Genomic DNA, 16,195 nt, shown 5'->3' with positions numbered 1-16,195 from the left:
CAAATACTTCATAATTACACCAAAGAGGTATATTCGTGAAAGGAAGCACTGTAGTCTAGTCCCTTTTATACAAATCAGATAACAGATATTTTTTTCGGGGTCTACTGGTATTTGCAGATCACTGGTAGCAGGTCAACCCAAGAGGGTATCACCAAAGAGAGTCACCCCTATATCAACAGCTTGAGGAGTCTGAGGGCAACCGATTCTGCTTAAGAGGCTCACTGGGTCTTTTCTAGATGAAATTTGTTAGGTTGGAGAGGCTTTTATGTTATGTTCTTGGGAAGTGAGGGTGTGTAGGGAGGTTAACACCTATTGCAGGCAGAAGGAGATTTAGCAGTAGGTGAAGTACTGGCCAAATAAAAGAAGAAAGCTTTTTTCCTGTGCCGTAATCTGGTTCTTCCTTCAACAAACAGGGCCTGAGCAGTCACTTAAGAGACCCATTATGTCTGAACACCAGATCAGTTGTCATAAGGGTTATCCTATGGAGCCAGGACTCTACAGGGTAAATGGACAACATTTAGAACACTGGGACACAGATTGCATAGTCCTGCTCTAACTAGTAATACTGACCGGGTGGAGTTTACAAGAATTTCAGTCCCTCTGCTCCAAGTGATCCTAGGCCTAGGAGCAGCTCTAGGCTTGCACTCAATTATAGCACGACCTCCCCTAGCAGCTAAGACTTTCTTCTTCATGGGATAGAATTCAAAGGTAGGAGGTAGAACTGCAGGGAAAAACGCACATAAATATTATTCAATATTTATTAATTTGTTTTATTTAAAACATTTGAATGCAGTGATGAAAAACCAACACTATGTTAAAATACAGATAAATATATATAAAATATTTTAAACCATTAAATAAAATGGATAAACACAGAGACACACAAACAGGGAGGAGGGCCAATGAGAATTAGTGAGGGGACACCAAACAAAATGTCTGCACCTGCTGGTAAAAGACAATGATAGAGGACTTATGTACAATATCACATTTTCATTTAGTATGCTAAATATTATGGGCTACAGACAGGAATGCCAGCCTCCAGGTGGGACCTGGGGATCCCCCAGAATTACAGTTCATCTCCAGACTACTGAGATCAGTTCCCCTGGATAAAATGACTGCTTTGGAGGTCGAACTCTGTGGCATTGTATCCCATTAAGGTCCCTGTCCTCCCTAGGCTTCACCCCCAAATCTCCAGTTTTCCAACCTAGAGCTGACAGCCCTACACCTCATCCCTTGCCGGTGACCAGGGGGATCTTGCAACCTTAGCTGCAGAACCAAGGAAATCTCATCTACCAAGCATATTACAACTGTTTGAAGAGATTGTTTGGTTAACCATCTTCATTTTAATCAATTTATCAAATCATATAATTGCATCTTATTAAAACATCAATATGTGCCAGTTTGGAACTCCTGAAAGATATGAAATAACATATAGCTGATTAATAAAAGGTAAAGATTCCATTCCCTATCAGAACTCAGCCTCAAAAATTAACAAGTGTGCCTTTAATTCACCCACTGATCTTAGTCCTGGTGGCTTAGCTTTATTTTACTAACTTCTTGGTTAAACCAACCAAATCTGGCATCCCTATTCATTATTATTTTTATTTAATGAAAGTGGTTTCAAACACTACATATGTTTTCACTGACCTATAATTTTCAGTTCAGCGTTTGAATAGATGATGCCATGTACATTTTCTGCCACACACTGATACATCCCAGCATCATCAAACTTCAGGTCATAAAGTCTCAGTTCTCCTTTCCAGTACTAAAAACAAAACACACAATCAAGGCACCAGGCAGTTTAAAGGATTTAGATAATCAAATTCTTAATGTTACTATGTGGTCAGGATTCTAAATGTTACTGCGTTATTACTTCCATTCAAAATAATGCGCTGGCGGCACTTACCAAAGTCCTTAGGAGGCCGACAAAGGCCTCCGCTGGAGCTGGGGCTCACAGCGCCAGCGCCCAGAGGCCGCACACTGACATTAGTGGCCCCAGCACCGGCGTGCAGGTCTGGCTGGGCCCAGACGCCGCTGTAGGCTCCCGCTGGCGTCTGGCCGCCGGCACAGGCTGTGGCGGCGAGCCGGGAGGCGTTCCGGCACCCCAGGAGGTGTTCCCAGGGTGTTTCGGTGCCCCCTTTTTTGTTGAGATACGCCAGCTTTTAGCCTCATAGGGTTGCACGGGTTTTGTGCACCGGGTAGAGGTTTCGGCACCGCCAAAACCTCCTTAGGAGGCAATGCCGCTAGTTTGCCTACTAAGCCCGGCACAGGCATTCCTTTCAGGAATGAGCTGTAAATGTGTGATAGATAAGGCTTAAGTACTTGCTATTGAAATCCTAGTCCCCTAAATTTGTTGAGACTGTAGGAATGTTTGGAATTTTGAGAAAGGGGAGAGTAGGCATTACTCCCCTTTCTGAATGTGAGCTCCTGCAGACAGATAGGTAGGGTCTTCTGAACTACCTCCTGCTCAAGAAGGTGGACTCAAGCCAGATTGACTTTTTGATTTGGAAATAGATGCATCTCAGTTTCAGGTTCCAAAGAAAGGAAAGGGTTTACTCTGTGAAGCCATTGGAAGAGGATGTCAAGCCTTTTGCCATAAATCTGTGTGTATGTCATGGGTGTGAAGCAATTATCCAGGATGAGTTCAGTGCTTTAATAGTCAATCACCTGGTAGGGACTGACCTAAGCTTCCTGATTTTATTTGTTCCCTTCAGATTTTATGTATAAGCCCCTGTAAGGAAGCATGCTCCATGAAGCTCATGGTACTCCCCTTGGGGATCAATGACTTAGTTCATCCACTGGCTAATGTAACACAAAAATCAACAGGAAAAATATCTGATGCTAGAGGGAAATGGTCTCTTTTCTCTTGTAATTTTTTAAAATGAAAGAACTTTGCCCCTTTTCAGGGTGAAAAGGAACAAAAACTATTTTGACAAGTCTATTGAGTTTAACAAATAAAACAATCTCACAGCAATTAGAACATTTTGTTTTGTACTGTTCCTAATCATTACACTTAAATAACTGCATGGCAAACTGAGCACAATGTGCTGTATTCTGCAGCTGAATATGTAGATTTTATCAAAAAGGTCATTTTGCTTATTGAACCCTTTGTTTACAGCCTTTGCATAAACCCTAGAGCCATGAGTTTGCTCCTAGCTTTCATTTTCCATATGACAAACACTGAGTTTTTTCTCAATCTTTTAAAAATGAAGTTAAAATATCTCTTTATTTATTGCTTCATCATTATATCAGCTTCCATCTCAGCACAATGTTTTATATTATGTGTGTGCCCATTTTTTATTTTACAGTTTGTTTAATATTTGGGCCCTCACCCTTTCTGATCCAGTGGACACTTTTGGAATTCTGACACAGTGTGGTGGGCACAACTACAGAATGGCCACTACAGGAGGTGGAACCAAGCACACACACAGAGGAATCCCAAGCACAGTAGCAAGATGTAGAATAAAACCAACAGTGTGGTAGCAGCTGTTGCTGGAATGTTATTTTAATGTGCACAGCCAATCAGATCTGCAATGGCCAATCAGAAGCCATGCCACTGAAGGAATGGCAAATGAGCCAGACCTTAATAGGACATGAGATCTGAGAACATGCCTCAAATCTGCACAGTGATGCAAGAACACTTCCTCAGAGTATCTTTTTTCAAATATAGGATCTGGAGTCCATGGGGTCAAAAATGCAATCAGAACTTTTCTCCACCACTCTCCTGCTACCCAGTTTGGATAGCTGTCACTCACACCCAAGATTACTGATCTTAAAAAACAACAACAACAATAATAATAATTTACTGGAATAATTTTTAAATTCTGAAAGGGGGGAGGGAGGTGTATTTTGAATGATAAACTTCCTTTTTTCCAAGTAAGGATATCTTTCATAGATCAAGGTACATTTGCTACAAAAGCTTCAGAATTGTAGTGCAAGACTATACATACCGTGGAAGAATAATCTTTCCAATTCATCAAAAATAAAACCTCATTTAAATACTATAAATTTTTCTGTGGTTAGTACAAAGATCGATTGAAAGCTGCAGAGACAGTATGGGTTATTGTAAGGGTAGGGCTGGTGAAAACTTTAATTCACAAGCAAAGATGAGATCATACAAACATGTATTTTTCCTATTTATCAAAAATGTGTCCAGTTTAGACATAGACTCTCTATTTATACATTTGCTTACGGTTGCTATGTTAAAAGAAAAAAAAATTGTCAGTATGGCACAGACTGTAATTTAAGCCTACCGGTAATCCATTTTTCAACCACCGGATTGTTGGAATTGGCTTGCCAGCAGCTGTACAAACCCAGTGTAAATCACTGCCTAAATCTCTCTCTGTATCATTGATATGTTCTACCCATTCTGGCATTGCTGAAAAAGAAACACAAATCTTATTATTTCATGCTTGATTAATGCCAGTTTACTTTCTCACTTTCTACATCAATTTTTCTCCACACAACAGTGGCTGAATAGTTGACATGCAACTCAAACCCCTACCTCTGTCATCTTACACATGACAGAATCACTGTGGTATCCATGTTGAAATAATGTAGCCATAAAATGTCACATTTTGCTAGTTTTTTTGAACCTCTATCCCAGCTCAATATATTTTGCATCAGTTTAAATAACAACAGTGCAATCTTAAGTACACTTTCCTGGGAGTAAGCCCATAAAATAGAACTGACTAGAATTCTTACTTGCTCTCTAACAGGGCCATCCTAAGCAGGGTTACAGCCTACTAAATTAGCTGAAGTCAACAGGGTTAGAAGAGAATAACTCTGCTCAAGGTGGCACTGTAAATCTCTTTGTTACAAGTTCTGCTTGCTGCCCTCTCTTTCCTCTGGATGTATGGCGCAGTTTATGGATGGTCCCCAGGTTAAATGTGTGGCATGGAAAAACAAGGCAATATTCCCTCTTTCAAGCTGCAAAGCAATCAAATATGACTGCATGCTTGGAGAAATGTGTTCTGAATCTCATGCTATATCCCTGAAACATTTGTATGTTTCTATAGAGGCAGAACAAATAGTGTCTTCATATTATTTGAACAGTTCTTCTCTTTATTAACAGCAGGAAAGCAATCTGCACTGTGTATGTGTTTTACATTGTACAATAATATATTTACTTGAATCAACTATTAATTACATATGAAGCAATCACTGAGAGGTTTTCATAAGAAAAACATAGGGCCAAACTACCCATTGGCTTGGATTCAGCAGTGTGCAAGCAGAAATATAAACTGACTTAGAACACTTCTGTTTGAAGAAGACTTTGTGCAACATCTAGCACTGTTCTCCTGACATATTATAGGGACCAGAAATTGATTGCATAAGGTTTTGCACAAGCAAAAATGTAAATGAGGACACAGTAAATTGGACTATACAGTAGTCAAGCTTCAAATACAATACAAAAGAAATGAGTGACTGCAGTGTACTCTTCGCACTTAAATTTCACAAATTTTCTAACTAAAACATAATCTTTTCTATTACGAATTGTGAAATTTTCCATTATGAATTGTGAAATTTTCAGCATATAATCTAGAATGAGGTAAAATGTGAAAAATTATTCTACCTTGAACATAAACGTTTGCCGAATATTTATCCTTCCCTTTGTGATTTTCAGCTTCACATTCATAAGTCCCTTCATCTTCAAACTGAATATTGAAGATCCTGAGAACTGCACCAGACACACTTATCTCGGCACTGGTTGGCATGGGTTCACGATACTTAGACCACCTAATCTCAGGAACAGGGCTTTGGGGAAAACAGAGTATGTCAATAGAGAGGACTCGGCTCTTTTCTGTTCAGGCCTTCAAGCAAGCTGTCCTATCCCTTCACTTATCAAGTAATTTCCATTTTCTCCCTTCAAGTTCACTTTTTTCAGACATAAGACTCTCTGGAACCAAATGGACCCCTTGCCTTAGCTGCTCCTACAATGCCTCCCTCCTACTCTCAGTCCTTGTCTTGACAATCTAATGCAAATTGGTATCACAAAATGTTGTACTGTGCCTACACTGCTTATAGGGTTCTCAGATGCCCACTGAGAGCGAGGGATCCCCCACTTTGCTGCCCCTCCCCCCTCTGTTCAGCCAGCTGGAGGGGGAACTTACCAGAAGTAAAATTAGGCCTAGTTCACTTTTGTCAGCAACATGGTGACGTGATTTTCTGCATGCAACAGAAGTGACATCATCATATCGCCGATGACTGCAGGGACGCTCTGGTATTTCAGTAAAACTCTATGGTTAAAACAGCTTCTACTATAGAGTTTTGCCCAAATACCAGAGCGTTGCCACTTTTTGTACCCACCAGTAGTGACATCGCTGTGTTGCTGATGAAAGAGAACTAGGCCTAAATTTGCTACTGCTAAATTCCCCTCCAATCCCCCACTGGTTGCCAGGGCACACCTGGCAACCCTAACTGCTTAACAGTTGTTGAAATACATAACGGAAACCTTAAGGCAAATATATTGGATACAATTGTATAACTAAAGACATAGTTAATAGCAGGGGAGAGAGGCAAGATGGAGGAAGACTTTCAAACCCAGATACAGAAACTGTTCAGATAATATGCACCACATCTGTTTTTTAGTGGTGTTGCCATTTATTTATTTAAAACATTTATTAGCTGCCTTTCTTCCTTATGGAATTCAAGGTGGCTTAAAATATACATAAAATAGAATACATAAAAATACATGAAACCAAAATTTAAAATGACAATTTAGGACTGCTTCAATCAAACGCAGTCCTAAATACCATGAATTCATGTGGATATCACTGTGCATTATCCAACAATATGCATTCCAAGCAACAACTAAGGCATATTAAATGTACATATAAAACTTCACTATGTGTAAAATGTGTATGTAAAAAATGATGGCTAAGATTTTTTGAAACAAAGGAATGGATGCTAAGGGCTGCTCTTGCAAGCAGATAAGGTCCACCAACCCTCGTCCAGTTCTACCCAAACTTTGCCCATGTTGATAAATACATTAAAACATACTTACTTTCCAAGTGCAAAACACTCTAGTGTCACATTTTGCCCTAGAAGTGCATATGTGTCTTTGAACTTCACTCTGATATCTGGCAGATAACCTTTCGTACCTAACATGAAAGAAAGATGCAAAGATATCTAGCCTCTTTCAGACCATTTTACCTCATACATATGGTTTAAAAAACTTCTTTACCACTTAGCAAGATGATACAGACAGCTTAACTACTCAAGAGTGAGCGAGACATTGGGAACAAACCAGATGAGACCCTAGGTGTTATGCATACAGAGTTCCCATTCTGTTTTAAATTTCAACCATCAGGTATGCAGGAGCACTGTTCAGATCAGCACACACTTGTTACCCTGACATGGCAAACAGTGGTCTGTTTCAGGTCAGGAAACAGGATGTGACAAAACAATCCTCCCCTCGAACCATGGTCCTGAACAAATTTGGCCCATATCAATGGCACTTTTGCTCTGTGAAGGACCCAAGCCCCAAAAATAAAACAGTCATGCTTCTCTGGGGCCTGATATGGTATGTTCCTATACAAGTAAAGCTGAAATTAAATCTTACAATGAGGGTGTGGGTTACCTGGACCCAACTTGCATCCCCCTAAGTCACACAGGAACTGCAGGGAACTATGCTTTAAAGAGCCAATTCTGATTGGGACCATGGTGTGGGGTGGGGGGGGGGGGAAGAAGGGCCTACTACCTTCTCCCCTCTATTTTTCTGAGCTGACACATGTCCAGGAAGGGATGTTATTTGACCCATTTTGGAGCTGTACGTGCACTGAATACTGAATACTGGGGAGCGTGGAAACAATTCATTAAAAGTAGTAATGTCTAGTAATGTCTAGTATGTTGTTTCAGAAAAAAATTTTTTTTATTACTCATGAGGTCATACGCGTGGGATATGATAGGGTGACGCATTACAAATGTATGGCAAATTATGCCTGAGCCCTGTATCTACAGCTGCAACGAAGTTTTTAAAAATATTCTAAAGAAAATTATTTAATGGAACATAAAATATTCTGTTGACATTATTTAGACCTGAAAGGATCGTTTTGGGAATCTTTTAACTTCTCTTTTTACCTTGTCTTCTTACTTATATATTGATTGTGCAATTGTCAGATTAGTAGAGGTGCAATCACAGAAGTCACAACAATCACAAATAGTTACAAATCCAAAGTAGAAAGGACTTGCATCCATCTCTATGTTCACTAAAAATTCTCCTGCTGCAACTTCGCTTCCTTAAGAATATGTGTACTTCTTTACATCTTTGCAAAATGATCAGACTGTTTAGGTTCGGAAAGAAAACTACAACTGACAAATGTATGCACAGGTTTGTATAAGCTAGAACAGAACTTGACATACCTAGAAAGAGGTCAGAGTCCTACTCAAGAATGGCTAGAGTTGTATCCTCACAAAAAGCTTCCCCTTGATATTTCCTTCTCAGCAACAGAAGTAGTTTCCAGTTTTACCAAAGTACAATGAAACTCTGATACATTACATCATTCATTTATATATGCTGCTACCCCTCCATTCAAGGAGACTCAAAGAAGAATATTTATACTTCTCAGTATGACATAAGTATCCTCTCTGCCAGTTTCTTTTTACTCAATTTTGTATTTGCATCTTGAAGGCTCCATCTGTACATTTCAAAGTCCCCATGTTCATTGTGGAACAACATGAGGACTTTGCATCACATGTGTACCATACCACTCTTTTGCACCAAAGCAGGTGGGGAGAAGCAGCTTTAGCCTTGCCCCTTACTGTTTTCTCATCCACAAATCATCCCACAGAGCTGCCATTAGCTTCATAGGAAAACTTACATGTGCCCACACAAGCACCATAATTTTCACAAGGGAGTCAACAGCAGCTCCATGGGGTGGTTTGTGGACATGAAAATTGCATAGGGGAGAGGTTAAAGCTGCTTCACCTTATGGACTTTGACAGCAAACAGAAAATAGTTGGTTTGTTTTTGGGAGGCACAAAACTCCCATCACACATGCGATGCAAAGTCCTTGTGTTTTTCCCACCAAACACAAGGACTTTGCAATGTGCAGATGGTGCCTCACTGAGATGTTACATAAGCCACTCAGGGTAAACCTAGGTTTGCTAGAAAGTACAGAAATTGGGCGACCTGACAGAAGATCACCAGCATCTCACCTACTTGCACCCTAAGACTCAGCTATTCCTGACTTCCTGATGAGTAAAATCTCCATGATGCCTATGTCTGAAAACACATCTGTCACACTCATGCTACATTCTAGGTAACTCTTCAAACATATTCTGCATATGTTTAGAAATGTCTGAAGAGGCTTTGAGCCTCAAGCACAGGAAAGAAACAGAATCAATTACAAGAGGAAATGCCACTGAAGAGGCTGCTTACAGATTAGTTTCTCCGAGATGAACACCTTTCGCTAAAAATGAAAAAGTAAATAATGGTGCAAAGAGGACATATGATCTAATAATCTGGATAAAATACTTACGATCGGCTTGAGGAATAAGAGGAATGAAACTGCTGAACACACTCTTGGCTATTGAGTTGCTGGTCACAAAGCAAGAATAGTTGCCCTTATCTGATGCTTCTACTTTTGCTATGTAGAGATTGCCATTTGTCTGAGAAACAAATCGTCGTTTATCCAAAGTAATGAATTCAGGGAAATCATTCAGAACCCAGCGGTAACTCAGATCATCTGGAGAAAGAAAAATTGTTTTAGATAAAATGAACAAGGATCAGGTGGTCAAAGGGATATGGAAAGGAATGAAAGTATAAGCAAGTTCTTAATAATCTTTCCCGAATGAGGCAAATTATTTAAATCCCTTCCAATCTGGGTTTAGGCCTTGATCGCCCTGGTTGATGGCTTGTTCTGGGAGACAGAGGGAATGTGACTGTTGATTCTCTATTTATTCTCCTGGACCTCTCAGTGGCTTTTGATACCATCAATCATGGTATCCTTCTGGATCATCTATCTGGGCTGCGATTGGGAGGCACCATACTGTGGTGGTTCTGGTCCTACCTGGAAGGTAGATTTCAGAAGGTTGTGCTGAGGGACAGCTGCTGAACCCCTTATCCTTTGGCTTATGGCATCCTGCAAGGTTCCATCTTGTCCCCATGCTCTTTAATATCTACATGAAACCAATGGGTGAAGACATCCAGAGATTTGGCTTGGGTTGTCACTAATATACAGATGACACAGCTCTATCTTTGGCTTCCAGCTGATCCCAGGGAGACAATAGAAACCCTGAACCAGTGCCTGGAGACAGTTTTGGAGTGGATGCAGTGTAATATACTGTAGCTTAATCCTGACAAGATGGAGGTGCTTCTGTTTGGTGGAGGGTCTGACTCTGGATTTAAGGTGGCAGCATTCCCCTCAAAAGAACAGGTCCATAGCCTGGGGGTACTCTTGGGCCCAGGCCTACTTCTGGATAAGCAGGTGGCAGTTGTGGCTAGGAGTACTTTTTTACTGTCCTTGACTGGTTAGCCAGCTGTGACCTTTCCAAGGCAGAAAAGATCTGGCCACTGTGGTGAATGCCCCAGTTACATCTAGATTAGATTACTGCAATGTGGTTGATCTAGATTAGATTACTGCAATGTGGTCTATGTGAGTCTGCCCTTGAGAACTGTTCAGAAACTTCAGTTGGTACAGAATGCTGCAGCCAAGATGTTGACTGGAAGGGGTTGTAGGGACCATATTACTCCAGTCTAGGCCCATCTACACTGGCTCCCAATTTGTTTTCTGGCACAATCCAATTTTCTGGTCTTGACCTTCAAGGACCTGTAAACTTTGGGACCAACATACCTGAAGGACCACCTACTCCCTTATGAACCTGCCTGACCACTACTCTCATCTTCAGAGACCCTGCTACAGGTCTCCCTGCCTTCTGAGGTTAGGGGGGTGGCAACCAGGAAAAGGGGCGTCTTAGTCATGGCACCAAAACTCTGGAACTCTCTCCTCAGGGAGATTTGTCTGTCCCCTTCTTCTGTCATCTTGTTTCATCTGGCATACCTTCAGTGATCCCTCCTTCCTAATCATGGACTCTAATCTGGAGAACCGGGTTTGATTCTCCTCTCCTCCACATGGTTTCCCCACTCCTCCACATCAACCCAGCTGGGTGACCTAGGGATAGCCACAGCTCTCTTAGAGCTCTCTCAGCTCCACCTACCTCATAGGGTATCTGTTGAGGGGAGGGGAAGGGAAGGTGATTGTAAGCCGGGTTGTTTCTTCCTTAAGTGGTAGAGGAAGTCAGCATATAAAAACCAACTCCTCTTCCTCCTCGTTCTTCTGTTTGTATGTATTTTGTATATGTATGTATTTTAACCCTGAGTGCCTCAGAGATCTGTCCTGGGCCCTGTGTTGTTCAACACCTTTATAAATGATTTGAATGAAGGTATAAAGGGGATGTTAATTAAATTTGCAGATGCTACTAAATTGGGAGGGATAGCAAATACAGTAGAAGGCAGAGTCAGAATACATGATGATCTTGACAAGCTGGAAAACTGGGCTAAAACTAATAACATGAATTTCAACAGAGATAAATGTAAAGTTATGTATTTAGGCAGGAAAAATCCAATGTATTATTACAATGCAAAAAGAGCCTAGGAGTCTTAGTAGACCATATGAGTAGAACATGAGTCAGCAGTAACTAAAAAGGCAAATGTGATTTTGGCCTACATCAACAGAAATATAGTGTCCAGATCCCACAGTGATGGTATTGCTTTACTATGCTCTGGTTAAACCTCACTCAGAGTATTGTGTTCGGTTTTGGGCACTGCAGTTTAAGAAGGCTTTTGACAAGCTGAAAGATGATGAGGGGTCTGTAGACGAAGTCCTATGTGGAAAGGTTGAAGGAGCTGGGTATGTTTAGCCTGGAGAGCTGATGACTGAGAGGTGATATGATAGCCATCTTCAAGTATTTGAAGGGCTGTAATTTAAAGGATGGTGTTGTTTTCTATTGCTCCAACAGGTTGAAATTAAATCAAAAGAATTTTCAGTTAAACATTAGGAAGAACTTCCTGACAGTTAGAGCAGATTTTCTCGGGAGGTGGTCAGCTCTCCTTTAGAGGTTTCAAAGTAGAGGCTAGATAGCCATTTGACAGCAAGGCTGTTTCTGTGAACTTTGGCAGATCATGAGAGGGAGGGCAGGAAGTGTTGTGTCAGTGCTTGGCTCTCGTGGCCCTTTCTTACATGCCCAGGGTAATCCAATTGCCACTTTGGGGTCAGGAACCAATTTTCCTCCAGGCCAAATTGGCCAGGGATACTTTTTTTGGCATCTTCTGGGCATGTAGTAGGGGTCACTGAGGGTGTTGGGGGGAACTAGTTGCGAATTTCCTGTATTGTGCAGGTGGGGGGTTGGACTAGATGACCCTGGAGGTCTCTTCCAACTTTAGTTTCTATGATTTCTATGAACTATAACAACTTGCCTTCACTGTCATCTAACCTCCCAGTTCCTTATGGAGGAAAGGTGGCACACTACAGTTTCTCCCTCAATTCTCTTGCCTCTTTCTGCTACCCATCATAATATGGTCATATATTAAATATAATTTTACATGGGCTAATATAGCCTTTACACTATTTTATTTTAAACTTTTTTTCAACCAATCAGGGTCTACAAGGCAACCAAAATAAAAAAGCAATTAAAATATAGTTAAAATTATAAAATATTTCAATTAAAAACACATAAACAACACTAGAAGGAGGGCCAATAACCCACTAGTGAATGATACAGTACACAGATCTTTTTTTTCAGTCTGAAGAAAAGTGTGCTTGCAAATAGTTGGAGAACAGCTGTTGAGGTTCACCCAGCCTTTGAAGTGTGATCTTTTAACAGCAAGCTGGGCTTTTTAATCTGAAGAGAACCAACCATTCTAGGAGAGGTCAAGCTATACTGCTCTTATTAGGGGCTTAAACAGCTTATAAGACATAGTTGTATATAAAGATAGACATGTTGTAATCATATTACAGCCGTTGCTATCCTGCCCTTCTCAGGAATGCTGAAAAATATGAAGAACAGTTTAAATTACCTGGATAATGACGTGGGGGGTCACAGAGAAGCACTGCCCCCACACCTTCCCGAACTTTTACCTCATGTCTTTCTTCGGGGGTAAATGTATTTAAATCTGTTCAAGACAACAAGACGAGGAAGAGAAGTGTTACATGATCACACTTAAAATCATATAACTATAACCACATATACAATATTAAGTGGTTTACAGACCACTGTAGATATTCACTGCAATTTTACTGAATAATAAAAAGGACTTCTACAAGTATTACATTCTTACTCTCTCTCTCAAAAAGCATTATATTTCTACTTTTTCTCAAAAAAATCATGATGAACTTAAAATGTTCCTCCAAGTTCCATTTATCCTTTCCATGATGAATCCCAGTGAAGTGGGCTACAAGAAAGGCATCCATCAGCTCTCACTGCCTATGATATAACATAGATAAAATAATACAGTACTTAAAATGGTTATTCACCCCCTTTTCTTCTATAACAACCCAAGCAGGATGCCAATGTCAATGTACTGGTGGGCACATAAATTTTAGCGCCCCTCTGCACTACTTCCTTCAAATAATTGTTAATACATATTATATAATAAATTATTCAGGAGTAGGCACCAGATTTTTCTCTTTTTTAAAAATGCAAAAATATTTCTTTTTAAAAATGTAAACTTTAAAATATTTGTGGGAATTACCCTAAACCAGCATATACAACTGGCTGTAAGACCAAATACGTACGCACAGGCTCGCATGTACTATCCCAACAGTGAATTAATAAAACCTCTTGTCATAGCACAGATTTTAAACCCAATTTTTAAAGTATCACACAATGCTTATGGAATGAAAGAATTATTCTTCTGTTCAGGTATTAAGGTCTAAATAATAATCTCAGATCTTCTCCAAAGCTCAGTGACACTGAGTAGGCAGAAAACATTGACATAATGTATCCTCAGCGGGATTTCCCTGTGTAGGAGCAAGGATCAGAAAGCTATTTTTAACACAAAGTGATATGTATATCTTTCTTCAAATACATGGGTGACAAGTGATTATCATTTAAACCTGTTTAAATCTCTGACTTGAGTGGTCTCCCATGAATTCTGTGAACAAAAACCATTAGGCTACCATGCTTTGGTTCAGATGAAATGCCAGAAGTTTCTGCTGACAGAGAGCACAACTCCTCAGAGCACCTTTCCCCTCTTGCTGCAGTCCAAAATGCTGCTCCTGAGCGACAAAGGACCCTTGGAACAACATAAGGGAGAAGCCAGAAGCCCCCCATATGCAGAAATCCTGTTAGATTCAAGCCATGAGCTGTTATTACATGAATAAACCCATAATAATGCAGTTGATTTCCCCTCATATGCTGTGAGCTAATTATTTACTTCCTGGTTTGCAGAAAACCACAGTTCGTGGCTACTTTTGAATCGGAAAGCTATGGTTAGTGCTTATCTGCCAACCAGCACTGTGGTAATCTCCTACACCTTCTGGCTTTTCCCTGGCTTCCCTGGGATCCTAAACCTTAATTGTTATGTTCTTTTGGAACAATACAGCAAATCTGGAGTGAAAGATGTATGGACACTATTTTCCCTTCCCCAATCCCACACAGTAGCCACCTCCTCTTGCCATCAGGGGGCTTAAAAAAATGGTAATTTGACATATCACTATAGCATTGTACACAATAGCAATTTGTTAATTACCAGTTTAAAAAGAAGGGGAAAAAACACAAGAAGGCCTGGGGGGACATGAATATCTCATGGGTCTGGGCCAGGGAAAATATGGGGAAACCCACAATGTGGAGGCTCTGATGCACTTAATTGGCAGCAGCAGCAGCAATGAGGAAACTACAGAGAATCTTCACTGTGTGGAAGATCCCAGTAGGGCTGTCAATTCGGTTCGGCCCGAACTGAAAATCAGCCGAATTTCCCTAGATTCAGCGGGTTTTAGTTCGGGAGGAACCGAACTCAAAACTGGCGGGCAACCGGGGGGGCCGAATTCAGCGAGTTCGGGAGTTCGCGAATAAATTCAGCCAATTCGGGGCCGTTAGTAAGCAGCATAACCTTCAGTAAGCAGCATTCTCCTCCCCCGGCCAACCGGTGGCCAAGCTGGGTCTTCTTCTGGCCAATCAGTCAGGATTGAGTACTGGAGGAATCAGCTGATGTGCGGCCGGCCGGGGAAAGAGATAGAGAGAGGGAAATCCTCATGTGTGTGTGAGGGGGTGCTTGTGCACATTCGCTCCTTTCCGTGGCTGCAGGGAGCGCATTTTTTGGGGTACAGACCCCAAACTTTCAGGGGATATTCAGACAAGTTTTCTTAAGAGACCACCCAAGTTTTGTAAACATTGGGTCAGGGGGTCCCGAGATATGGGCTCCACCCCTTTTTCCTCTCCCCCTTTTCCATTTTCGTGGCTGCAGGGGGCGCTTTTTTGGGGGTGCAGCCCCCAAACTTTTATCATAGCTTCAGACAATCCCTCTTAAGAGACCACCCAAGTTTTGTAAAGATGGGTTCAGTGGGGGCTGAAATATCGGCTCCCCCCTTTTCTCTTTCTGTGGCTGCAGGGGGCGCATTTTTGGGTGTGCCGACCCCAGACTTTCAGCGGAGCTTCAGACAAGGCTTTTTAAGAGACCACCCAAGTTTTGTAAACATTGGGTCAGGGCCCCCCGAGATATGGGCTTTCCCCTTTTCCCTATTGGGATGAATGGATCACCCTCGAGAGATGCATACATATGGATCTTATATTGGATACAAATGGAATCATATTGGATTACCCAGCCTCCCAGCCCCTCCTGCTGGAACAGAAGACAGCCACAGTAAGACCCCTTTGGGGACTTTAATCTATAATTTTTCTTTTCTGTGTGTGTGGGGGGGGGAAAGCAGAGTCTGTATGTGTGTGTGGGGAGGGAGCAGTTTCTGTAGGTGGGGGGGGGAAGCCAAAGGGGGCTTTTGCCGGTTCTGCCTGGGGTGTGTGTTCCCCCTCCAGTCTCTCTCTCCCTGGTTTGAGGGGGGGCTTCATTTTTATTCTTCAGGTTTTTCCTCATTCATAAGATCAGTTAGGTTATTTTGATGCTTGCTCAAAACTGGTTTTCAAATGGTGACTTAAAGAATGCATCTGCCTGGTCCCAAGTCCAATGCAAAAGGAGAAATTCCACCCCCTCCTGCTCATTATGCATAGCTAGCTGCCTCTGTCCCTTTCCATGGTATGC

The 16,195-nt window shown here is 41.3% G+C and overlaps 1 protein-coding gene across 1 annotated transcript in view; it reads right to left on the bottom strand.

Annotated features, from left to right (window-relative positions):
• The window catches only part of CNTN1 (contactin 1), a 67,740-nt gene that overhangs the window by 30,050 nt on the left and 21,495 nt on the right, over positions 1–16,195 (bottom strand). The window contains exons 6-12 of the mRNA XM_056846167.1: positions 13,019–13,114; positions 9,483–9,689; positions 7,007–7,103; positions 5,576–5,757; positions 4,254–4,378; positions 1,648–1,765; positions 571–721 (exon numbers count right to left, since the gene is read on the bottom strand). Coding sequence (XP_056702145.1) covers positions 571–721; positions 1,648–1,765; positions 4,254–4,378; positions 5,576–5,757; positions 7,007–7,103; positions 9,483–9,689; positions 13,019–13,114 — 976 coding nt within the window. The remainder of the gene's footprint in view (positions 1–570; positions 722–1,647; positions 1,766–4,253; positions 4,379–5,575; positions 5,758–7,006; positions 7,104–9,482; positions 9,690–13,018; positions 13,115–16,195) is intronic.

The sequence above is a fragment of the Euleptes europaea genome, chromosome 3 (genome assembly GCF_029931775.1).
Source record: "Euleptes europaea isolate rEulEur1 chromosome 3, rEulEur1.hap1, whole genome shotgun sequence".
Taxonomy (NCBI): domain Eukaryota; kingdom Metazoa; phylum Chordata; class Lepidosauria; order Squamata; family Sphaerodactylidae; genus Euleptes; species Euleptes europaea.
The sequence above is the reverse complement of the archived record's forward strand: the minus strand, read 5'-3'. Positions and strand labels throughout refer to the sequence as shown.